The 23,904-nt window shown below is 49.0% G+C and overlaps 1 protein-coding gene across 16 annotated transcripts in view; it reads left to right on the plus strand.

The window, feature by feature from the left end:
• Positions 1-23,904, plus strand: part of CACNA1B (calcium voltage-gated channel subunit alpha1 B) — a 313,183-nt gene that overhangs the window by 174,674 nt on the left and 114,605 nt on the right. For 10 of the 16 annotated variants that reach the window (XM_072936724.1, XM_072936713.1, XM_072936715.1 and 7 more), the window contains 4 exons: positions 1,721-1,810; positions 5,305-5,514; positions 15,066-15,178; positions 19,455-19,567. In XM_072936724.1, the coding sequence (XP_072792825.1) occupies positions 1,721-1,810; positions 5,305-5,514; positions 15,066-15,178; positions 19,455-19,567 (526 nt within the window). The remainder of the gene's footprint in view (positions 1-1,720; positions 1,811-5,304; positions 5,515-15,065; positions 15,179-19,454; positions 19,568-23,904) is intronic. The other 6 variants (XM_072936726.1, XM_072936728.1, XM_072936716.1 and 3 more) reach the window with 1 other exon arrangement.

Consider the following 23,904-nt stretch of genomic DNA (forward strand, 5'->3'; position numbering starts at 1 on the left):
AGCTCCGGCCTCGGCCAGCCCGGTGACCTGCGCTGGGAGGACCCGGGGCTGGAAGAGCCGGGGCCGCAGCAGGTCAGGGCTGAGGTGTGCGTGGCCAGTCCTCGTGTGCGTGTCGGGGGTGTGTGTGAGCTGGGGGAGCCCGCTGCAGCCAGGGCTGCCGGCCTGCAGCTGGACTTGGTGGCTGAGGAGCATCCCAGAGGCTGAGTGCTGTGAGAAACTCCAGGTGTGGGTGCAAGGCACGGAGTAAAGACCCAGAGATACTCAGGCTTCTCTTACCTAAAGCGAAAGGAGCCCGAAAATGTTTCCAAGCCTTGGAGCAACTGGTGTGGAGCAGCCCACAGTCTATGGTGGTAAATTCTGAGTACCCAAAACACAGGGACGTGCCTGGAGAGGTGGCACAACCTCACTGCCAAACACACGGAGGAGTTTTCTGGGGGAGAAATAAAAAAGCTGCTCATGGAAGAAATGAATCCCAGTGCTGGTTGTGCTCCAGTGCTGAGGATGGCCCTGGACATGCTGGATTGTACTGGGACAGACACAGCCTCAGGGACCCCCGAGCTGGCATTGCAGGGACTGAGGATTCAGCCTAGAGCTGGGTGGGGCACAAGGAGCACAAACGATGCAAAGCAGTGGATCCAGATCACAGGTTCAGAGCATCCTCCCCTCTCCGAGCCTCTCTGAACCCGGGTGTGGCTCTGGGTGTTCCCTTGACGTGACTCAAGCACAGCCCCTAGGAGGAGGAAGCGCATCCATGTCTCTGTCAGGGCAGGGCAATCCGTGTAGTGTGGGAAGTGAATTTGTAGCAAATTAGGGTGAGGGGATGTTGTGGAGGAGCCTCCCCGGGGCAGTCTCTGCAGCGTGAGTGGCTTTGCTGTGTGTGCCCACGGACCAGTCTGTATCACCACACCGTGGGGTGTCTTACTGCTGATAGAAAGTGCTGCTTTAGTTACTGTATGTCTCGAAGCTGTCACCAAACTGTACCAACGTGATTTTTTTTTTCTGCCACTTCTCAAGGTTCTGCAGGTAGGTGGTCCTGGGAGCAGCGTCCTCAGTGCTCCTGCCTCACCCCCTGTGCTCTGGGTGGACAGTGCAGAGCTCTCATTCCCTGTTGGAGTAAATGTAGTGATGTTTGCCCTCTCCGCTAAAAGCTGCTTTTGGAGGAAAAAATAAAGTGTTTTCAAAGAATCCCGACATCCCCAGGGGGCAGGGATTGCACACTGGGTGCTGCTCACTGATGTGTGGCCGCATTTTCCACGCAGCATTTCTGCTCCTTGAGGCACGGCTGGGTGGTAAACGGAGCTCTGTAAACGCTGTAAACTCTGTAAACAAGCAGCACTGGTGGTTCCAGGGGTGGCAGCACCCATCTCCCAGCCCCGTGGGGCTCAGGAAGCTCCAGAGTCCCTGCCCAGCCTTGGTGCTGTGCTGAAAGGCCCAGCAGTGCCCCCCCACCCTCCTGCATCTGCTGCATGAAGTGGAACCTGCAGAGCTGTGCCTGGCAAACTTTCAGGAGCTGGAAGGGCAAAGGAGTGAAGCACCCCGGCACTGAGGCGTGCAGAGGCCCTGCAAGGTTGTGGGTTGTGCGGTTTGCTCCAGGGTACCCTGGTGGGAGAGCTTTAAGCTGGCATTGGGAAGGAAATGCTGGCCCCGGAGAGTGAAGGGAGGGGGAGAGAGAATCCACTCTGCATCCTCACGGGGCATTTTCTCTTTAATTTGCACGCAGTGTTGAAAAGAGCCGCAATAAAGAAGAGCAAAAATGACCTGATTCATGCAGAAGAAGGTGAGGACCATTTCACAGACATTTGCTCCGTTGGTGAGTACTGGCTTCGCATCCCCCGAGGTCTCGATCTCCACCTGAACCTGTCCATGTCATGTTTCCTCCTCTGGAGCGGCTCCTGTGCTCCAGAAGCTGTGGTTTCCTGAAGGAGAATGAATTTCCACTGCTGCTGCAGCGGCACTTGACTTCCCAAAGCAAAAAGCTCCGTGGCTTCACCCTCTCCCTGCGCTGCCTGCCTCAGCTCTTGCATGCTGCACCCTTGGGAGAGCCCTGCAAAGCCTTGGGACAGTCCCTGCTGGGCTGGCCATCCCGGGATTCTGCTTGGAACACGCTCATTCATGCTAATGAACCCCAAATCTGCCCAACAGCACTGTTGGAGGGAGGAGAGGAAGTGGCCACAGTCCCGCTGTCCACTAATGCCCAGCTGAGGTGTCACGGCCTTTGCTGTGGCAGTGGTCACTAGGATGTGCTGGGCAGTGGCCTCAATTCTCTCATTCTTGTCTTAGAGGAAGATCTTAAAGCGATTTTAAAGCCAGATCTGAAGCTCCAGTGCAGAGCAGGGCATCCTGCTGGGGTGAACGTGGCATCCTCAGGCTGAGGAGGTGCTGCCCCTGCTCCCAGAGCTGATTCCCTGCTGAGATCTGCCCTGGTGGGGAGGCAGAGGCAGCTCTGGGCTGCCAGGGGAGGCTCTGGGCACTCAGCACCCACCTCAGGGAGCTGCTGGAGCCAAAACCCTCTGAGCCGTGGGAGAGGCATCTCCTGCTGCTCTGCAGCCGGGCGCTGTGCTCACCCCCGTGCCTGTTGCTGGAGTCTGTTGTGCTGCTGAAGCAGCAGATGTTCTCATTATCTTCCAAAGAAATGTCTTGGCAGCCCAGTCCCCACGAAGCAGCAAATGCTGGAAGCACAGGAGGAGCAGCACAAACAGCACATTTGAGAATCCGTGTCCGTGGCTGCTTGCACAGCATGAGTGCCTCAGTTCCCTTTGGAAAGTTGGCGTTGATGTTTTCAGGGATCACAGCTGCTGCTGGAATTTTTTTCCCCCCACTTTGAAGGAAGACCTGGTTGCAGAAAATGAGCGTGGCTTGGCATGTTCCTGACACCAGCACTGAGCTGCCACAGTCCCCTGGGCTGCAGGGTTCGTGGTGAAACTGCTGCCACTTCCAGGAGAGGTTTGGTGCTGAAAAAGGGCAAAAATGCAGCAGCCTGTGTGCATTTTTGGTTTGGTTTGCTCTTGTATTCTCTCGGATCCCTGCATGGATAACAAGGAATGGTCATTTTTGGAATATTTGCTCACGGTTGCAATAATGATGAGATCTTTGCCTCCAAATCCAAGTCCCTCCAGGCTCTGGGCAGCCAGTGCCACACCAACAGATCTTGGAGTTCAGCATTTCAGGTGGCAACGGATGATGGAGCATCTGGGCTCGGGAATAATCTGAGGCAGAGCTGGGAACTGTCTCGGGAGCATATGGCAGGGAAAATAACAGCAGTGCTTTCCACCTTCTGTGAGTGCTTCACCCACTTGGGAAAAGTGGTTTTGGTTTTGATTCATGGAACGAGGCAGAAAAGAAGGAATGGATTAAGCAGCCTCTTCTGCAGGCTTGTGAAGAGGCTGAAATGCAGAGCATAAACAATCAGATCACGTGGGCAATTACACATAAAGGATCTGTTTTGGAAAAAAGGGGTTTTTGGATGGTTTTCTGTAATGTGTTCAGATGGGAGCAGAAGGAGCGTGGAAGAACTAACAAATAATCCCTGAGTGCCACGTGAAGATGCAGCTCAGGGTGGGGGAGACTTTGCCAGGTCTCTCTCTGGCTATTGGCTGAAAATGTTGCACTTTAATTCAAACACAAGCACCTTGATGAGCTTTATAAGTGCAGTATAAAGCTCTGTAGTGGTAAACACTTCCCAGGGTGTTCTCTGCAGCTGTTCTTAGCTTTTATTCTTTTCTTTCCACTCCCACTGGCTTCACACCCTCTGTGCTGTATCAGGCACTGCCTTGATTCCCAGACACCAAAGCCTGGAGAAGGGGATGTTTTCCATGTTAGAGCAGTTTAAATATCACTGCTTTGCACTTCTGGAAGATCAGCAGACAGGAATGAGAGGGCAGCACTGTTCCTTTGCCAGTCTGGGAGTACAGAGGGGCTTGGATGTCTGAGAGCTCTGTACCTGCTAAGGAGTGCTGTGATATGAAGCAGCCTAAATCCCAAACTGTGGCTCTTCTTGTTGTCTTAAAGCAGAGCAGAGGAGGAGCACTGTGATTTCTTCTCTTCCAAACTGCCAAAGGCAGGATTTTCAAACCAACAGAAGAACACACTGATTTTTTCAGTATGGAGTTTTTTCAAAGCTTTGCCAAGCCAGCTCTGCTTTTGGAATGCCGGTGGATGCCAGAAATGTGAAATGGAGCAGAGAGCTCACTTTCCATGGGGGAGCATCACACCTGTGTGGGGCTGTGAGGCTTGGAGAACCCGCTGCTGTCACATCTGGATGCCTCATCCTTTCTCTGGCTGCTGTGGTTGATGTTGCAGGATGAGGCTGGGTGACATTCCCACCCGTTCCAAGTGTTGACATGGAGGTGATCACACGCCAAGATTTGGCTGCTGAAGCCAGAACTCTTTGTTCAAGTCACTGAGCCCAGGAGAGCCACCTGCTCCAGGACAGGACGAGGACATGTCCTGCTCACCCTGCCGGGATGCTCCATCCCAGGATGGGGAAGGGCAGCAAGGATATCTTATCACAAACCACTGGCACAGGCAATGGCCAGCCTGGCACAGTTGCCATTTCCCCTGCTTGCAGCAGCTTCTGTGGCTGCTGCAGAGGAGCCCCAAGGGGTTCCTGTGTTTATTCCCTTATTCCTGATTTCTCCTGCCTCAGCACTGGCTGGAGATTGCCTTTTCATCTGAGCAGTGCCTCTGCCCCAGGGGGAGAGCTGACATCAGGAATCATTTCTTCCATCAGCTTCCTATTGTTGAAACCCTTGACTCTTTGCCAGGGTTTCAGCTCAGAGTGGAAATGGAGCTGATAGAGGCAGAATTGAGACAAATGAATGGCTGAGCCCAAAATCTGATGCACGGAGGCAGGTTGAGCCCTCTGCTAAAGAAATAGCTGAGGCTGGAGAGTAAATTAAGGAGAATTCACTCAATTCCCTAGTAACTGGTCCTTGGAGCAGGACAAACAGGGATGAGCTTTCCTGTGGCACCTACGAGCTCCATGAGGGCAGAAACACCCTGTGCCTGCAGCTCTTTGTCCCCGTCAACCAGGCAAAAGGGATGAGTTTAACTGGGACAATCAGGATTGCTGCAAAGGTTTGGAAGCCCAGTTTAGATGGTGGAGCTAGGCACTGACCCATGAAGTTTTAAAAGCCCAGCCTTCATCCCTCATTACAAGCGAGACGCCCTTGCTCAGCCCATTCTCAACATTCCCAGCTTCCCGCTGAGCTGTTCTGGTGCTTGGAGAGGCTCTGTGTGCCCAGGAACCCCCTCCAGCCTTTTTCCTGCTGGGATGGGCTGTGGTGACTCTTCTTTCTGTCCCAGGGTCTCCCTTTGCCCGTGCCAGTTTGAAGAGTGGGAAGAACGAGAGCTCGTCCTACTTCAGGAGGAAAGAGAAGATGTTCCGCTTCTTCATCCGCCGCATGGTGAAGGCTCAGAGCTTCTACTGGGTCGTGCTCTGCGTGGTGGCCCTCAACACCCTCTGTGTGGCCATGGTGCACTATGACCAGCCCGAGAAGCTGACCACTGCTCTCTGTGAGTACTGGCCACTCCTGTTCCCCCAGCAGCGCTGGCGTTTCTGGTCCCGCAGTGCCGCGGTCCCGTCGCGGCTCTCGGCGTCCCGCAAAGCTCAGTTCGCCTGACTTGCCACTCCTGGGGTCACAGAATGGTTTGGGTGGGAAGGGAACTTAAACTCAGCTTATTCTACTGCCTGTGCAGGGACACCTTCCACTAGACCCTGTCCAACCTGGCCTTGGACTCTTCCAGGGATCCAGAGGCAGCCACAGCTGCTCTGGGAATTCCATTCCAATCCCAAACCTCAGAGGGAAGAATTCCTTCTCAATAGACCATCTATCCCTGCCCTCTGGCAGTGGGAAACCATTCCCCTTGTCCTGGCACTCCACACCCTTGTAAATTGTCTCTGTTTACCTTTCCTGTCAGCCCTTTCAGGTCCTGAAATGCCACATTTAGGTAATCTCAAAGCTTTCCTTCTTCCAGACTGAATCTCAATTCTCTTTCAAATCATATTTCAAATTACTGAGTCACACAATTCAGAAAAAATCCACCAGGGTGTTAGTTTGAGAGGGGAATGTTATCCTAAAGGTTGTTGCAAAATTGAGATTCAGTCAGGTGTATAGCCTGGAACAGGGCAGGAGGAATTGTCCTGGCATGGAGCAGGAGGAAGGAGGAATTATCCTGGAATGAGGCAGGAAGAGGAACTGAACTGGAATGAGGCAGGAGGAATTGTCCTGGAATGGGGCAGGAGGAAGAATTGTCCTGGAATGGGGCAGGAGGAAGAATTGTCCTGGAATGAGACAGCAGGAGGAATTGTAGGAAGAATTGTCCTGGAACAGGGCAGGAGGAATTGAATTGGAATGGGGAAGAAGGAATTGTCCTGGAATGGGGCAGGAGGAATTGAACTGGAATGGGGCAGGAGGAGGAATTGTCCTGGAACAGGGCTGGAGGGTTGGTCCTGGAGCAGGATGCTCAAAAGGAAGGGGAATGATGCCTGGGAAAAGCAGGATTCTCTGGCTAACCTGTGTCCAGAGAATGCAAATTTGTGTCACTTTGCAGCAGATCTGCAGCACCCAAGGATCATTGCTGTTGGGGACGCACTCAGAGCTCTGCCAGCTCTGATATTCCCGGGGTACCAGCAGCTGGAATGGCCTGTGAGATAAAAATCCTGCCAGTGCTTATGGAATCAGGCACTACGGCCCCACATATGCTGTGATTCCTGTCAGAGCCTTTAAAAGGTTGCAACTTTACAGCTCTTTTTTGGTTCCATGCCCTCCCTCATGGGGTGTGATGGGTGTCATGGTGCCCTCCTGTGACATTAAGTGACAGAAATACTCCCAGAGAGAAGATTATTCTGTATTTGTGAAAAGATTTTATTTTAGCCTGTTCCTGTGGTCACCTGGTTTAGCTCAGAGAGTCTAGAAGTGCTTCTGAAATATGAGTTTTGGGTTTTCTAATTGCTCTGATGGATGAGAAATGGTGTTACCCTGAGGTCACAGACTTGCTGACAAAGCTTGGTTAAAAAAAAAAAAAAAGGTGAGGGATAGGGCTTTTTTTGTTTATTTTAATGAAGTTTGGAGGCTGGGACTCCTAGAGCTGGAAATCTAGAAATTCCTCCTGCTGATAGTGCAAATTTTTCCTTCTGAAGGAATGAGACGAGGTTTGTTCCTGGAGGACAGAGCCATTCCTTTGGCCATTTCTGACCCTATAAAATGGCCAGGAACAAATCTGTTGTTCAGCACTTGACCAGATGAAAATTTAAATAAAACTTCTGAAAAAAGCAAACAGAAGACTGGGAAAAAAACCTCAGATATTTCCAACAGTCTTAACAATGTTGGCTGAGATCTTTAAAGATCCTTATCTACCTAATTTGCCTTGATTTCTCTATAAATTAGATACTTAAATATTTCTTGCCTCAGATCCTTAGGTCTTACCTTATTACAAGGAAGGCAGACTTTTGAAGTTTTTTTTTTTACTAGACCTAAGAGGTCAGGAATACTGACTGCTCTGACATCAAAAGCTCCTTATTAATATTTGTTGAAATATTTAATGCCACCAGGTAATGGAGCTCTAATGAGAGATGTATAATAAGGACAGAAATTTCTTTCAAGTCTTTTTTTTTTTTTTTTTTTTTTTTTTTTGGCAAGATTTCAACTGAAAAGAGATACAGACCATACAGAGAAGTCACTCTTGCTTATTCATTACCTCAAATTACCAGAGGAAATAATAAGCTAGATTGGCAGAGTAATTAGAAGTTTGAGGATTAGGATTTCCTCCGGAATTAGGACTAAATGTTTAGGAAACAAACCCCACATTTGAAGTCTTTCTACTCAAAAAAAGGTGACAGATTTACAAAACACAGTTTTGGAAGCACCTTATGCAGTGACTTTTCCAAGGAAACATGGAGAAATCCACGAGCCAGGAACTCCTTAATATTCCAGTGAGGGCTGGAAGGGCTGGTTCTGTCTCTTGGAATTATTCACCTCCAGCTGGGAAACTTATCTGAGACAGAGGCCACAAATGAGGCTTCTAATCTATCCCAGCTGAGGACAAAAAACAGAGAATTGGTTGGAATTCAGGATGGATCCATGTTTCAGGAACTCTGCATTTGTCCAGAGCACCCAGTGATGTCAATTAGTGCCAGGAACACTTGGGAAGCAAATTTGAATTTCTTGGTGTAGAGTCACACTGAGCTGGGAGTGGGGGATCCCACTGCATTGCATTTAATGGAAGAGGCAGAAAAGCACCAAAAATTGGCATTTATTGGGGATTAAATTCTCAGCATCCTCCCAGCCTTTGCACCATCCCACGGCCCTTTACCTCGAGCCCTTTGTCAGTGGGGAAACACCTGGACAGGGGCCTCACAAACCATCCCTGAAAGGGATCCTGGAATGGGGCAGGGAAGGGACCAGAGAGGGTCACCTGGTGCCACCGCCCTGCCCAGCAGGGCCATCCCAGAGCACGGGGCTTGTCTGAATCTGAGGTATTGGTGATTCTGAGATTGTAGAAAGTCTCTGTCTTTCTGCCCCGCTGCCAAAGCAGAAGCCATAATTGGTCTGTGCTGGTTTCAAGGTTGTTTATTCTGTTTATCTCTAACATGTTCTGCTGCCCTGCCGCAGCTCTGTCCTGCAGGGCAGCGTGTGGGGCTCTGCCCTCAGTGGGATGGTACAAACATTAAATACCACAAACTACCTGTGCTGGATTTACAATAACGTGCCAATATCTGTCACCTACGTTGGACAGTGTGTCCCCAGCCTAAACCAACAGAAAAATGCCAACACCACAGTGAAACATGGAGGGCATGAAGAAGGAGGAAAAGGACAAGGCACACCCAATTTCCTCCATCTTGTCCCCTTTGGACCCCTCATCTAGAATCCTAAAATTTTACTTTTGCACCTGTGTCACACCTAATTATTACTTATATCAAACACTCAGAGCTGGTAATTAATGCTGTAAGATTGAAAACTCTTTTCCATGGACAGAGATCACAGACAGTGTCTCTGGGGGCTCTGTCCAGGGGGGTTCCTGACCCCCTTCCAGGGCCTGGCTGGTGTGATGCAGAGCAAGAGCGAAATCAAAAATTCCAATGATGTTGTTTCAGGGAAGGGGCTCAGGAATGAACTGAGGAGGCTTTTTGGGAACTGTAGCAGCAGGAGAGGAGCACGGGAAAGGATCTGCTAAACCCTGCAACTCTACCCAGGCACCTCTAATTCAATTATACCTGTCCCTCTGGGGAGAAGTTTAATTACATTACAAATTAATTTTACTTAAAGAACAGTTGGTAAAAGCCTACGGGTCTGCATTGATTTATTTTTCCCTTGGTCTTTTCTTTTAACTTTTCTGTTTTGAATTGTTCTGATTAGCTTTCTCTGCTTGATGCTCCATATCTGTACAAGTGCTTTGGAAAAAGGACTGCAGGAGCTTTGGGGAGAGGCTTGGGATTTCTTTGGCCTTATTGAAAGCACTGATGAGGAATTCTTTGAATTCTTGTGGTATGATTAATAACAGGACCTACTTCATGCCCCTGTAATTATCCTCAAATTCAATCAGAGATTCTCCTTCTCTGTGTGGAAAGGACTCCAGGGCCAAATAGGATTTCTCTCATGCTGCAGATGGACACTGCTAAGTGAAGCACAGAACTTTGGTTAAATAAGCTGCAGTTGCTTATAAAAGAATATATTTAATGCATGTATTTCATGATTTTATTATCATCTCTTCACGCTCCTTTCCACCACTGCCAATATTCTGAGAAAGAAGAGATTTTTGTCAGAAACTAATTCTGGAATGGCATCACTGAGGTCTGGTAGCAGCAAAGATGAATTTTCAGCTGAGGGCCCCTCAAAATCCATGCTGGGGACACCGTGGAGGAGCAGAGAGAGCAGGGCTGTGCCTTTGGCCACGGGCAGCAGCTCCTGCTGCGGGAGCAGCTGCAGGCACTGGGGCAGGGCAGGAGCCCCAGGGATGGGGCTGGGGGTGGGCTCCTCCTCCTCTGGCCAAAGCTGTGGGGTGAAGGAAGGACCAGAGCTCCCTGCGTCTGTGGGATGGGTTTTGTGGCTGTGGGATGGGTTTAGGGACTGTGGGATGGGTCTAGGGACTGTGGGATTTTATTTTTTATTTATTTTAGGGACTGTAGGATGGGCTTTGGGGCTGAGGGATGGGTTTTGGGGACTGTAGGGTGGGTTTTAGGGACTGTGGGATGGGTTTAGGGGCTCTAGGATGAATTTTAGGAACTGTGGGATGGGTTTTAGGGATTGTGGGATGGGTTTTAGGGACTGTAGGATGGGTTTTTGACTGTAGAATGGATTTTAGGTATTGTGGGATGGGTTATTGGGACTGTGGGATGGATTTTAGGGACTTTAGGATGGGTTTTAGGGACTGTGGGATGGGTTTTGGGGACTGTAGGGTGTGTTTTAGGGGCTGTGGGATGGGTTTAGGGGCTCTAGGATGGATTTTAGGAGCTGTGGGATGGGTTTTAGGGATTGTGGAATGGGTTATTGGGACTGTGGGATGGATTTTAGGGACTCTAGGATGGGTTTTAGGGACTGTGGGATAGGTTTAGGCACTGTGGGATGGGTTTAGGGACTGTGGGATGGGTTTTAGGGACTGTTAGATGGATTTTAGGGCCTGTGGGATGGGTTATAGGGGCTGTGGGATGGGTTTAGGGACTGTGGGGAGGAGGTTTCAGCACTGGGTCACTCAAGTTTCCCTCAGGGCTGCCCTTCCCAAAGCTCTCTTCTTTCTCCAGCAAGTCCTGCAGGGATCATTCCAAGCTCCTTAATCTGTGTAGGTCTAAACCCCAAATCCACAATGTCTCCTTTTGATAAATCCAGTATCTGAACACAGCATTTAAACCATTATAGCCTGAGAGCCTGCCCAGTGCTGACCGTCACGTTTGGGGCAATTTGGCCTTTTTTTGGTGCTGCTGTTGCCTTTGATGTCAAGACCCAGCTCCCTCTGGGTATCAATATGCAGCATTTGTAAGGAAAAAGCTTTCTGGAGCATATTTATTTCTGCCTGCTGAGAATTTCACATCTGCTTGGGCAGAAAGGGGGAAGTTCTGCTCTGCTGAGGTTCTCCTGCTCGGTTTAATGTGAGAGGAGAGTGAGGAGAGGGAAGAGTTGAGCTCAGCACCTGCTTCTGATGCCACTGGTCTTGGAAATGGAATTAATCCATAAGTGATTGACAAAAAGGAGCTGGTAACTCTAATTAGGAACATAATTCAAAGGTGTGGGGTGAGGAGGTGCTTGCACGGCCTTTGCCAACAGCACAGCTTGGAAATGAAATAAAAGTGTTTGTATCAAACTTTTCCTCCTTAAATCACATCACAAAATGCTTTTGAGTAAGGCAAATTAAATTAGGTGAGGTTTGGATACCAGGAGGCTCAAACAACAAAATTGCATTTTCAATTATTTAGGCAGGGCCTTCTCAGAAGAAATGGTGTGTTGGATGCAGCAGCCTCTGCACGGAGCCAGCTCCTTCTGCCTGAGGAGTTCAGGGTCTGAATTCCACTTCCCTCATCCCAGCCTCCCTGGGCTGTGGTTTGTAGCATCTGGTACCTGTTGGGACACAGCTCTTGCTGCCAGTGCTGGGCTCTGCTCTGGGATTCATCAGCTGGCAAAGGCCAAGGGTGGCTCTGGCAAGAGCAGCAGAAGGAAGTTGGTTTTTAGATTCTCTGAGTTTTAAACACTTCCTGGCTTTATATATTTTTTTAATATAATTAAATTTTCTTCTGCCACTTTCTAGCTTTTTTCTTGGGTGATATTCTGGATTTGCACGTGTGTTTGCAGGATGTGTCAGCCTGATGGTGACACCTTTGCACTTGTGATAGCCAGGGTGTGTTCAGCCTCCTGCTGGAGCGGTGACTGAACGTTAATCCTTGGGCCTTCCTCCTTTTTTTGCTCCTTTGGGATGATGGTGATAGTCTTGGCAAAGAGTCCTGAGGTCTGCTGGTGCAAATTTGCAGTTCAAAAACACTACTGAGGATTTTGTTGTCCTGTGGAAGAATCTGGGGTCCGCCTGAGGTGTGACTTGGACAGGTGAGGCTGGGACAGAGATGAAGGATGAGAATCTCCCTGCCAGAGATATGGCACATGTAGGGGCTGGGCACTGCTTTCCTAGAGGATCTGCAACCTCTCCCTGTGATTTTATCAGCTGATTTAACAAAGCTTTCACAGCACTGGCTGGAAACCAACCCTTGGCATAGGGACACTGTCTCTGGAAGTCATGCCAGTCAGCACCACCCGCTGAGTGACACCAAAGTCCCTCTGCAGCTCTCCTGGAGCCCCTTCAGGCCCTGGAAGGGCTCTGAGCTCTCCCTGGAGCTTCTCCCCTCCATGGAGCACCCCCAGGTCTCCAGCCTGGTTCCAGAGCAGAGGGAAGCCCTGGAGCAGCTCCAGGTTTGCTCTGGACTCGTTCCAGCAGCTCCAGGTGCTCCTGCTGGTCCCAGAGCTGGAGGCAGCTCTGCAGGTGGGGCCTCACCAGAGCAGAGGGAAGGTCGGATGGATTCCCAGCACCATGGTGGATATCTCCTTACTCTGGGATCCTTGGTGCTGGAGACAGAGCTTCCTCACTGAGCCCTTGCATCTCCTGTGAGAAAGGAGAGAAAAGCTGCAGCTTGGTCAGGCTTCCCCTCAAAAGCCTCAGGGTGAGAGGGAGTTGTGCTGCTCCTGTGCCCCTGCTCTTCCCTGAGCGCTGAGATGCAGAGGGTGGATCTGCCTCTTCCTGGGAAAAAGGCTGTGGGTCTCAGATTTTGTCATCTTATTCCTCAGCTGGGAACACGTTGTCCTTGAGAGTCTCCTTGAAGGATCTTGCTCCTGGTTTCAAGGAGAGCAGGTCACGGGGGAGAATTAATACTCGCCTGAAATTTCCTCCCCTCTTGCAGCTGTTGGCACAGGTGTCCTTGCAGGCTCCTCACCAAGGTGTTAATAAAGCCTCTCTCATCTCATTATTGCTTCCTGGATTTCAGGGAACTTTATGCCCATGGTGTTCCATGACTGGCTTTCATTTAAAATTTAAAATTTAAAACCCCTTTTTATTTTTGGGTAGTTGAAACTGCATTTTTCAAGGCATTTCCAAAGACACCCAGAATGGCCCTGGGCCAGCTCTGCTCACTCCCTATGGATGTGCAAGGCCAGGGAAGAACCTTTCCTGATCTCCAGCATTCCCTGTCCCCGTCCCAGAGCAGAGATTGGAATTGCCCCAGAGTGCAAAGCTCCTGGAATCCAGGATCATCCTGCTGAAATTTTCCTTGTATCTGTTGCCCCTCTTCTGTCTGTGCACCTCTGCTTAAAGTTTGGCACCGTCTCCTTTTTATCATTCCTGGAATCATAAAATTGAAATTACAGGAGTCTTTCTTGTAGCATCTGTTCTGCTGCAGCCTCTGAGAACCTCCTGTGCTGCACTAAACAAGGTGATTAATCCCCACCTTTTTGAGGTTTGATTCTTTTCCTCATCTTTTCTCCAGAGAGAGCTTTGCCTTCTGCTGTTTGGTTTTTCTTGGTAGTATAGGTGGTTTTTGCCTTTTTTTGGTGTTGTTTTTTTTTGTTTTGTTTTGTTTTTAACATTTCACTCTTGCTGTTGCTTATTGGCCTCCAGATCCAAACTTAAAATGCCAAAGGCAGTGTTTGCTGTAGCTTCAAGTCCTCAAAACTTGATGTGGAAATTGAAGCCTCCAGCTCTGTTCCTTCTGCCCTTTGTTTCATCATAGGTGATAAATTTTCCCATCAAAAGCTTCCCAGCCTGTGATATGTGAAGGAAAAGGAAGCAGAAGGGGCTCTTCCATAATTACAGGGCTATAATAAAAATAAATGTGGTAACAGGAGACACAACACCTCTGAATATGAGCCCTCAGAGTCAGCACTTCTGTTGGGTAGAAAGGTATTTTTATCATCAGAGGATGGTACAGAAACTTACACCCCACACCCAAAAGTTGCCATCTCTTGCAAGTACAGAAGCCCCAAAACATCTCTGCAATTAAATCTGACCTTTAAAAATATTAGATCCGGGGCTTTCCTGTGAAATTCCTTTCTAGAGACAATGAGGATATTATTTAATGCTCCTTCCCCAACCCAAGAGTGGAGGTGAGCATTGCCCTCACACAGCTTGTGGACACGCAGGAAGAATTGTGCCAAACTCTGCCTGGGTCCTGTTTGCCATTGCCCAGGGATTTCCTTCTGCCAGCCGGCCCCTGGTGCTGTGAAAAAAGGAACAGAAAGTTCCCCACATTGTCAGAACCCCGGCCTGGTTCAGGGGTTCCGTGTGGTGGAAAAGTCTCTCCTCCAACCCGAGCTTCCAAAGAAAGGCTCAGCAGTCTCTGTTGTTCGGTCTCAAGGCAGTTTATTGCAAGTTATCTAAAAGATTTTCTTCTGGGGCTGCTGTGGTTTGCTCACAGCTCAGGCAGAGGCACACACACACCCTGACATCCTCTCTGACTCCCGACTGCTTCTTCTCTCCCCCTCTGCCCAGGGCTGCTGCTGTCTTTTATATGGTACATTACGTGTTACATGGGTACAGTTTTCCCCAATGCCTATTACCTATATTAAATGGTGCTTTTCTATCTTTTATATGTACATTACGTGTTACATGGTTACAGTTTTTCCCCAATGCCCATTACCTATATTAAATGGTGCTTTTCTACTCTAAACCAATCTGTGAGTGCCAACATCACCAAGATCATGGAGGGAAGGAAGAAGAAAGAGGAAGGACAGGACAGGCCCAAATCCCTCCATCTTAAAACCTCTGACCCCCATGTTCAAAACTAAAACCCCCCTGTACAGGTGTTAAAACCCCCTTGTACAATACTAAAAAATTTTTCCCTCTACTTTGTAACTACTTCTACTATAGTATCTAAACTTTTGTGACTTCTTGTTCCACCTGCAAAGCTGGTAAATCATCCCATGGCTCAAACCCAAAATCACAGCTGTTTCCAGCTGCCTGCCAGGGTCTCAAATGCTTCTGACCTGGGCCTGGAACCTCCAAAAATGTCTGAGGGATATTTTGAGTTCCAAGACCACATGAACAGCTCTGCCCACCAAGGGCTCAAGGATGAATTTAATCTCTTCTCCTGTTTCCAGATTTCGCAGAGTTCGTTTTCCTGGGGCTGTTCCTCACCGAGATGTCTTTGAAGATGTATGGGTTGGGGCCAAGGAATTACTTCCACTCTTCATTCAACTGCTTTGACTTTGGGGTGAGTAATGTTCAGCAGGGTGGATAAATCGTGGAATGGTTTGGGGTGGAAGGGACCTTAAAATCATCTAATTCCAACGCCCTGCCATGGGCAGGGACACCTTCCACTGTCCCAGGTTGCCCTAACCCCAAACAACCTGGCCTTGGACACTGCCAGGGATCCAGCTGCTCTGAGAATTCCATTCCAATCCCTCCCCACCCTCACAGGGAAGAATTCCTTCTCAATATCCTGTCCAACCCTGCCCTCTGGCAGTGGGAAACCTCCCTCCTGTCACTCCATGTCCTTGAAAACCCTCCCTGTGCCAAGCAGGTGTCTCTCCTGTCATTCAGGTGTTTAAGGATGAAGTGGTGCTGGGAGCGTCTCCTGTGAGGAGCAGTCCCTGTATAAATTAGCAGTGAGATGCATTAAGCTTCCCTTGTTATCCTTTTTTTGGAAGGGAAGTGACAGCAGGGGGATTTCATTTCCTCCAGCCCTGCGCTGTTGGCAGCATCAGCGCCCCTGAGCGCTCTGATTGCCGGCAGATTCTGTCCCTCCCGTTGCAATGAGCTGATTGAAAGACAAAAAAACCCCCACACATCTTCCTGCTTGTGCCACCCACTGAGCAGCCTTCACCTGAAGTCACACAGACAGAGCTTTTCAGACATCACCAGGAGCAGCAGACACCTGAGGAGGTGACAGCAGGGCAATAATTCAAATTTCAGCGCAGAAATCCAGGCTCAGACTGCAGCTCTGGTGTGAATAGCAGGGCTGGGTTTGGCTCCACCTGACAAGGAGCCTGTCGTGTGGATGTTAATTTATTCATTAAAAGCTATTAGCTGTAATCTGTGCTCACAGAGAAGAACTCGGCCTCTCTCATCTGAGCTGGGCTGAGCAGGACTCAGGCTGTTGTAAGAATCCAGATATGGAGCTTTGGATCCAGGGAGAGTGGCTCAGGGCATTGCACTCCTCACCCAGCCCTGCTCTGACATTCAGGCTGCTGTTTCTAGCCTTTATCTGCCAAAATGTTGGGAGTGACTCTTCCTCCGTGAAACCAAATTCCTCTGCTCCCACAAGGGAGGAGGAGCTGTTGTCACCTTCAGTGTGTCACCCTCCTAAATCCAAGGCTCTGAGTTGAGCCAATTCATTCTCTTTTTGGCCGTGACAGCAGCAAAGCTCAGAGTAAATAGAATTTGAGATTCAATCACTCACCTATTTCCAGCACCCTGAGGTGTTGCATGAGGCTGTCCCAAATGTGGGGCTCTGGTTTTGGGGTGTCCTGGCAGCTGTGGTGGCTCAGAGGGTTGGGGTGGGTTGTCCTGCCCAGCCCAAGGGACAGTGCCCAGACCCAGACTGTGCATAAATTGTCCTTTAGGAGTGTCACTGATGCCTTGTGAGGGCTGCCCTAGAACAGAGACTGGACAGAGCTAAAGAATAAAACAGGGATTTATTCAAAGGCCTCCATGGATCCACCTGGGGCAGCACAAGGGTCAATGTCCTGCACTGGGTGGGCTCTGAGCTGCCCCCCAGGCTGGCTGCAAATTTCCTTGGATCTCTGAATCCAGGATGCTCCTTTCACAAAGCTTGTCAGGGACAGGTGATTTAGGAGCTTGCACAAAGCAAAGGCTGAACTCAGGAGGTGTCTGAGCTTTGTGGGCTGTGCAGCCCTGGCAGGGAGCTCTGCTGAGGGTTTCCCAGGAGAGAAAACTGTCGATCTGTTGCTAATTCCTCCTCCTTCAGAGAATCCATAGGGATCCTCCTTCTGTCTGTGTTTTTCCCTCCCTCACCCACCTTCCAGCCCCCAGAACGAATTCAGCAGTGGAGCATCACAGAGCTCTGTCCCCAGTTTTGTCTGACAAACCGTCGAGATGGAGCCGTGCGAGCGCACAGGGTGAAACAACAAACCAGAGCAACATCTGCCAGGGGAGCAGCAGCCCAGGGGGAACCAGGCTCCCAGGAGGGCCTCTGAGGAAATTCATTATCAGTGCTCTGTGCAAGGGCTGAGGAAGGGTTTTTGCTTTTTCATGAGTGTGTGGGTTGGAACAGACAGGTGTCTGCTAAGGAAGGCAGGAGCATACCCTGAAATGGAAAATGTAAACCCCTCTCTCCGAATTACTATAATTTTGAAATTAAGGGGCTCTCAGGCAAAGATATGGGAATAGGAATAACAGTTCTTTATTAGGAAAATTAAAATACAAATAGAATAGTACAAAAAAGGGAAAACAAACTCCTGCCAGAGTGAGAGCAGGCCCTGTCCCCTGTGGGTCAGGGAGGTGGCAGCAGTCCCATCCCAGGGTGGCTCAGCCTTCCTGCAGTGCCAGCTGTGCTTCTGCTGGAGCAGGATCCTGCACAAGGGGGGAGTTTTCCTCTGGAGCTCCAGGGTTGGGGGAGATGGGCCTGGGCTCCTCTGGGAATGCAGTGGGAAGAAAGCTGCTCCTCTGGGAATGCAGTGGGAAGAAAGCTGCTCCTCTGGGAATGCAGTGGGAAGAAAGCTGCTCCTCTGGGAATGCAGTGGGAAGAAAGCTGCTCCTCTGGGAATGCAGGGGGCAAAGGCTGCTGTGCTGTTCCCAGGTCAGATTGTATCCAGGTAGGAATGCTCGGCTCCTCCCCTGGGCAGAGCCTCTCCCCATGGATGCTGGAATTTTCTCAGCCATGCAGGGACACTCAGTGGCCATGAAGAGCAGAGATCTCCTGGAGGGAGGATTGGCTGTGGGAGGGATAAAGAAAAGTGCCCCATGAACAGCGGAGAACTGCCCCAGCTCTGACAGATGGGAATTGAATACACACCCAGCTACACCTGAGACAATGAGGGATTCCCGGTGGTGGGAGAGAAGTTTTAGTTCTTCTTCAGATGGGATACAGTGGAATTATCAACTACTGTGGATCTCCCTTTCCTCTGTATTTTCTGGAAGCCCAGGGCACAGTGTGTGTTGCAGGACACTTAAGCAGTGATGGAATTCTCAGAGACATCCAAGTTTTTGTCATGAAAGGGTGGGAAAAGGAGCTGGTGGCATTTGCAGTTGAGCCAGCATTAAAAAATTCGAATTAAGAATTACAGTGTCCTTCAAAAAAAAAAAAAGGTATTTTGAGGTAGTTTGATTGCTAGAGAAGAAACAACAAGCTCCTCTCAGTGTATAAATCACAGAGTGTTCTCCTCCTGGGTATGGAGAAAGCTTGGTGAGGTTTTCCAGTTCTCCTGCTAATTTAGGATTCTCCTGAACTTTTTGTAACGAAGGGGCTCCCAGTGCTGCTGCCCCCATTAATCCTCCCTCCCACTGCACACACCAGCTGGGCTCTGGTGATAGCCAGTTCTAAACTGGTGTTTATGGTGTGCTCTGCCCAGCTGGGGCCCACGGTCAGTGGGAGCTCAAAAATGTTGGCTTAATGTGAATTATGCCAGCAATTGGCAGAGAAATGCCTGTTTGATCATATTAACTCTGCAGAAACCTGTGTGGGTTTAATTGTCCTCCCCAGCTGTGCTGAACCCATCACTGTTTGTCCTTTTCCTAGTGAAGGGTTTTTGAGAAGATTTTTTTCCTAGCTCGAGGTGAATTCTCTGCCATCCTAAAACCAACCAGAAAACCAAAATTGGAAAAGCCCACCTTGATTTGGGAGAATTTTTTCAGTACCCCAAGGCTGAGAGCCAGGCAGATGATGGGGTGTCTGTGCCAGAGGCTTTGCAGAATCTCATAATAATTATTGCTTTAATTGCTCTCCTAAAGACCCTCAGCTGCCAGAAGTTTCTGGTAGATGTCACCCAGAGCTGCTGTTCTGCTGCAGATGAGGAGTTTTAGTCCTTCTGATGGGAAGGGGAGGATGGGGCAGTGCCCTCCTGCAGCTCTGCAGGTTGTGTGGGGTGACAAAAGGAATGACAGTGTGATGACAGGAGAATGTCCTTTTTTGCTTTGGTTTTAAGCTTGTTTAAAACAAAAATCTCATGTTATCACTTGTATTTTGTGGTAAAAACCTCAAGTTTTATTTTTTTTCTGAGTCCCATCAACTGCTGGCATTCGCAGTTGAGCCAGCATAAAAAAATCTAATTAAAAATTATAGCGTCCTTCAGAAAAAAAAGTATTTTAAGGTATTTTGGTTGCTAAAGAAGAAAGCAACAAGCTCCTCTCAGTGTATAAATCACAGAATGTTCTCCTCCTGAGTATGGAGAAAGCTGGGTGAGGCTTTCCAGTTCTCCTGCTAATTTAGGATTCTCCTGAAGAGCCTGAACTCGGATTGCTGAGCCTCTCTGGGAGCCCCCAGGGAGCTCAGCAGCTCTGTGCCCTCTCTGAGTGCTCTGTCCCTGCAGGTGATCGTGGGCAGTATTTTTGAGGTCATCTGGGCTGCGGTGAAGCCGGGCACCTCCTTTGGCATCAGCGTCCTGCGAGCCCTGCGGCTGCTGAGGATCTTCAAAGTCACCAAGTGAGTGCAGCTCCCTTGGCTCTGAGCACCCCAGGCATCCCTGTCCCCAGCCCCAGAGCCAGGAGGAGTCCTTTCCACGTTTATCAACAATAAACTCATAAATAAATTGCTAAAATTTTAAAAATAAACCAAAAAAACAATGCCCTGACCCGCTGGGGGAGCTGGCACAAAATCCCTGCCTGCCCCAAGCTCTGCACTGTGGGACAGGAACAGATTGAACCTGCAGATGCAGAATTCCCCTTTCCTTGGCTGGACAGTTGGAAAGTTTGGGAATTGCTGAGCCTGGATTTACACCCACAAGAGATTTTAAAAGCCTTTTCTCTCCTCAGCCTCACGTCCAGGTTTGTCTGCCCTTGGTTCCTCGGTGGGCTGACAGTAGAATGTCCTTCTTTGCTTTATCTTTAGGATTGTTTAAAACAAAACTATTGTGCTATCACTTGTAATTTGTGGTAAAAACCCGAAGTTTTATTTTCTTTCTAAGTCCTGTTGATCTGATGACAATTCCTTAAGTGGGAATGAGTGGGCTGACAGGAGACTGTTCTGTTTTGCTTTGGTTTAAAACAAGTATCTCAAGTTATCACTCATATTTTGTGCTAAAAAGTTTTTTTTTTCTTTCTAAGTCCCATCAGCTTAGCATGTCCTTCTTTGCATTATCTTCAGGCTTATTTAAAACAGAAATACTGTGTTATCTCTTGTATTTAGTAGTAAAACCCCCAAGTTTTATTTTCTTTCTGAGTCCCATCAACTTTCCACTGATCTGATGACAATTCCTTAAGTATTCAGGCTCTGGAAAAGCAGCTTCCCTGGGGATTGCTGGGTGCTAATCCCAGGGCTGAGCTGCTGTGTTGACACAAATCTGAAATGAGTTCCTGGTGCTTGGGCTGAGATGTCGGAGTTTTTCAGCCTGGAGACTCTGAGGTGGAATTTTCACTCAGGTTTCCACAGCTTTTCTGTTGTTTTTGTGTTCCTGCCTTGAGTTAATGTGTGCTGGCATTAGCAAACAGCTCCTGTGCCATTTCCAAACCCATCCAGAGCTGTTCCTGCAGGATTTCTCTGGAAACTGATGACAAATTTAGGTGCTCCTGCTGTTGTTTTCCACCTTATTTTTTACACCATTACTTCTTCAGTGCTCCCTTGTTTCCATCACTCCCTGAATTCTTCAGAGCTTGGAGGAACAGCCCCTCCCTCCAAAAATACCCCAGCCACCTTAAATAGATAAAGAAAATCTGAGCAAAGCAGTCATTTGAAGTAACCAGGAATGAGTTTTGCAGCTCTGTGGGGCTGATTTGTACCTGATAATTGTTTACTGCTAATTATTGTTGTTCAGATCCCAGGTTTGTGTGTGGTACTGTGTCATTTGTTGTCCTCTAGGACAAACAGGGTGGAAACTTTAAGGTCTTGAAATGTCCAGCAAAAAAGGTGGGTACCTGCACCAAAAATGTCACTGTGCCTCACCTTTGCACTGATTTATGTGTGGGAAACCCCTGGGTTTGCAGCAAATTCAGAGCAATTTTCACCAGTTCATTTTACCCAGAGCTGCTGAGATCTGCTCTTGCTGATTGGGTGCTGTGCTTCGTAAAGATTTTGGATGTTTTTTCAAGTTACAATTTTATTTCAGTGAGTTCTGACCACTGATTACAGTCAGCATGATAAAGGGATGAAACATGGAATTATTTAGGTTGGAAAAGACCTTCAAGGCCATGGGGTCCAACCAGTCTTTCCAAGGCCACCCATGTCCCCAAGTGCCACATCTGCAGGATTTTAAATCCCTGCAGGAATGGTGACCCCACCACTCCCTGGGCAGCCTGGCCAGGGCTTGACAAAGCTTTTAATGAAGATTTTTTTCCAAATACCCAACCTAAATCTGTCTGGGACAATTTGAGGCCATTCCCTCCTGTTACTGCTCATTCCTTGGGAGGGGAGATTTAACTTCACAAACCAAGCTGAGGGCTCTGCCCCTTCTCAAGACAGCAAGTGACACTCTCAAGCTGCTGATGCTGAAGTTCCCCTGCCCTAATTAAGTGGATTTCTCACCCCACATGACAGAATTGAACTCAATGCATGGCCAGAGCCAGGTCCCTGCAGCTCCCAGGGGAAATCCTGCATTACCCCAGTGCCTGAGTGCACAGCTCAGAGTTTGCCTGGCTCAGGAGAGCCCCCAAAGTGCTGGCAGCAGGCACAGATTGCTGCCCACCCCCTCTCAGTGCAGTTTTGCTGGAAAAACGTCCTGACCCTCAGCAGTTTTCTCCTTTTTCCATCTCTTTTGTAGCAACTTCTGTCTGAAACTCCCTGCCCTGGTTTGTTTTTCCTTTGTGTTTAGCAGGAGAGGCTGCAGTGCTCCTGCTTTGAGTAATCAATGGGTTTATTCAAATTCTGATTTGAATTGATTGGGTTATGATTGGGATTTTGGTTCCCATGTCCCATATCAGTGTGGCCATGGACAGCAGAGTTAAATGGGTAAGAGGTGACAGCAGGACAAGGGGACAGAGCCCAGGAGGAGCTAAATGAGGAGCTAAAATTCCCTGGATTTGTCTGAGAAGCTCAGAGCTTGGAGTCAGATGAGGAGAAACACCATCCAGTCTTTCTGCCTTTGTTTTCCCCCCCTTCCTTCCGCCGGGCCTAGCTGGGAGCACTGTCCCACCCCAGCTTTCTCTGATGTCCATCCCAGGGATCTTGCATCCCACTGCATCCATTCCAAAGAAAAGTTACATCCATAACACAGTGACAAAGTTTCAGGGGGAAATCTTGTCTCTTGGGAGAATAACTTCAACTTTGAGTAAGTTGAACCAAGCCTGCTCAGGGTTTAAAGGGGTTGAGCTGCTCTCCTTGGAGGAGTGGAAGGATTTGATGCTCCCAAGGCACCAGGAGTTGATTCCTGCAGAAGCCAGACCCTGCTCAGTCTGTCAGAACAATGAAGAAAATGTGGGGAGCTCTTTGGTCCTTGGAATCCATGGAAGTTCCTCCTGCTGGAAGGCCACTGTGGGAAGGAGCTCAGAGTGGGGGTCTGGAGGGCACTCAGGGGGAAGGAATCATGTGCTGCTGCTGGGAATTGGCTCTGGATGGCAGCTCCCAGTGTCAGGAGCTGGGAAGGAGAGAAAAAGAGGGAGAAATCCTCCCCATGGCTCTAAATCCCTCTTCTCCTTCTGCCTGCTCCAGCCCCGTTGTTCCAGGCTCCCATGTGTCAAAGCTTGGTAGCTGCTCCTGCATTTCCTGATCCATTGGTTTCCCTCCTACAAACACTCCCTGCCTGTTCCCAGCGGGGCAAGAAATCCAGGGAAGAGCTGTTCCAAAGTTTTGGAACCCTCTTGGAATGTACCAGGTGCTGTCCCAGGGGATGGGGAGATAAAACCAAACCAAGTTCAGCCCCTGGCCAGGTGTGCTGGGATGGGTCACTCAGGGCTGGGCTGAGCCAGTCCCTCCTGCCAGGCTGGAATTGACATTCTGGATTTGTTTCCACACCCTGAGGCCACTGCTGGGTCCTGGATGCCTGGAGGGGAGATTCCCACAGGAATGTTTAAAATGTGGGGATTTAATCCCCTGCTGGATACTTGCAGTGGATGGGATGGGAGGACACCCTGCAAGGATGTCCAGGTGGGAATGAGGTGTTGATTCCTGATTTTATTCCTGATTTGTGTCTAATGGAGGCGGGGGTTTGCTGTTCCCATCTCCAATCTCACTTTCATTGATAAACCCCTGCTCCTGACACCCCTCCTGACTGCTGTGCCAGGTGAGAAGATGCCAAAAGGAGGAAAATTCCCAGGAAAAGGTTCCTAAGGAACTAATCCAGACATTCTCTGGCTTTGTGTGTGGGTGCTCACACACCAAGTGCTCATCTCTGCTCTCTGGTTCTCAGGAGATTTTGGCACTCCCTGAGCTGTATTTTCCAACACTAGAAGGGAGTTTAAAGACTCTGATATTCCTTGTCATTCTTTTCCTTTTTGAAATAAGGAATAATTAAAGCAGTAATAATAATAATAAAACCCGTGAGGTTGAAAAATACTTCAGGATCTTCACATCCAACCATTCCCAGTACAGCCAAGGCCACCACTGACCGTGTCACCAAGTGCCACATCTTTTAAATCCCTGCAGGGACGGGGACTCCCCCAGTGCCCTGGGCAATTTTTTCCAATGCCTGACCATCTTTTCTATGAAAAATATCCAACCTCAACCTCCCCCAGTGTAACTTGAGGCTGTTTCCCCTTGTTCCATGGTGTCCTGGTTGGAAAAGCCAAGTGTCTGCTAAGGAAGGCAGGAGCCTTCTTTGAAATGGAAAATGTAAACCCCCTTCCTCTGAATTATTGTAATTTTGAAATTAAGGGGATCTCAGGTAAAGATAT

The sequence above is a fragment of the Taeniopygia guttata genome, chromosome 17 (genome assembly GCF_048771995.1).
Source record: "Taeniopygia guttata chromosome 17, bTaeGut7.mat, whole genome shotgun sequence".
NCBI classification, from domain to species: domain Eukaryota; kingdom Metazoa; phylum Chordata; class Aves; order Passeriformes; family Estrildidae; genus Taeniopygia; species Taeniopygia guttata.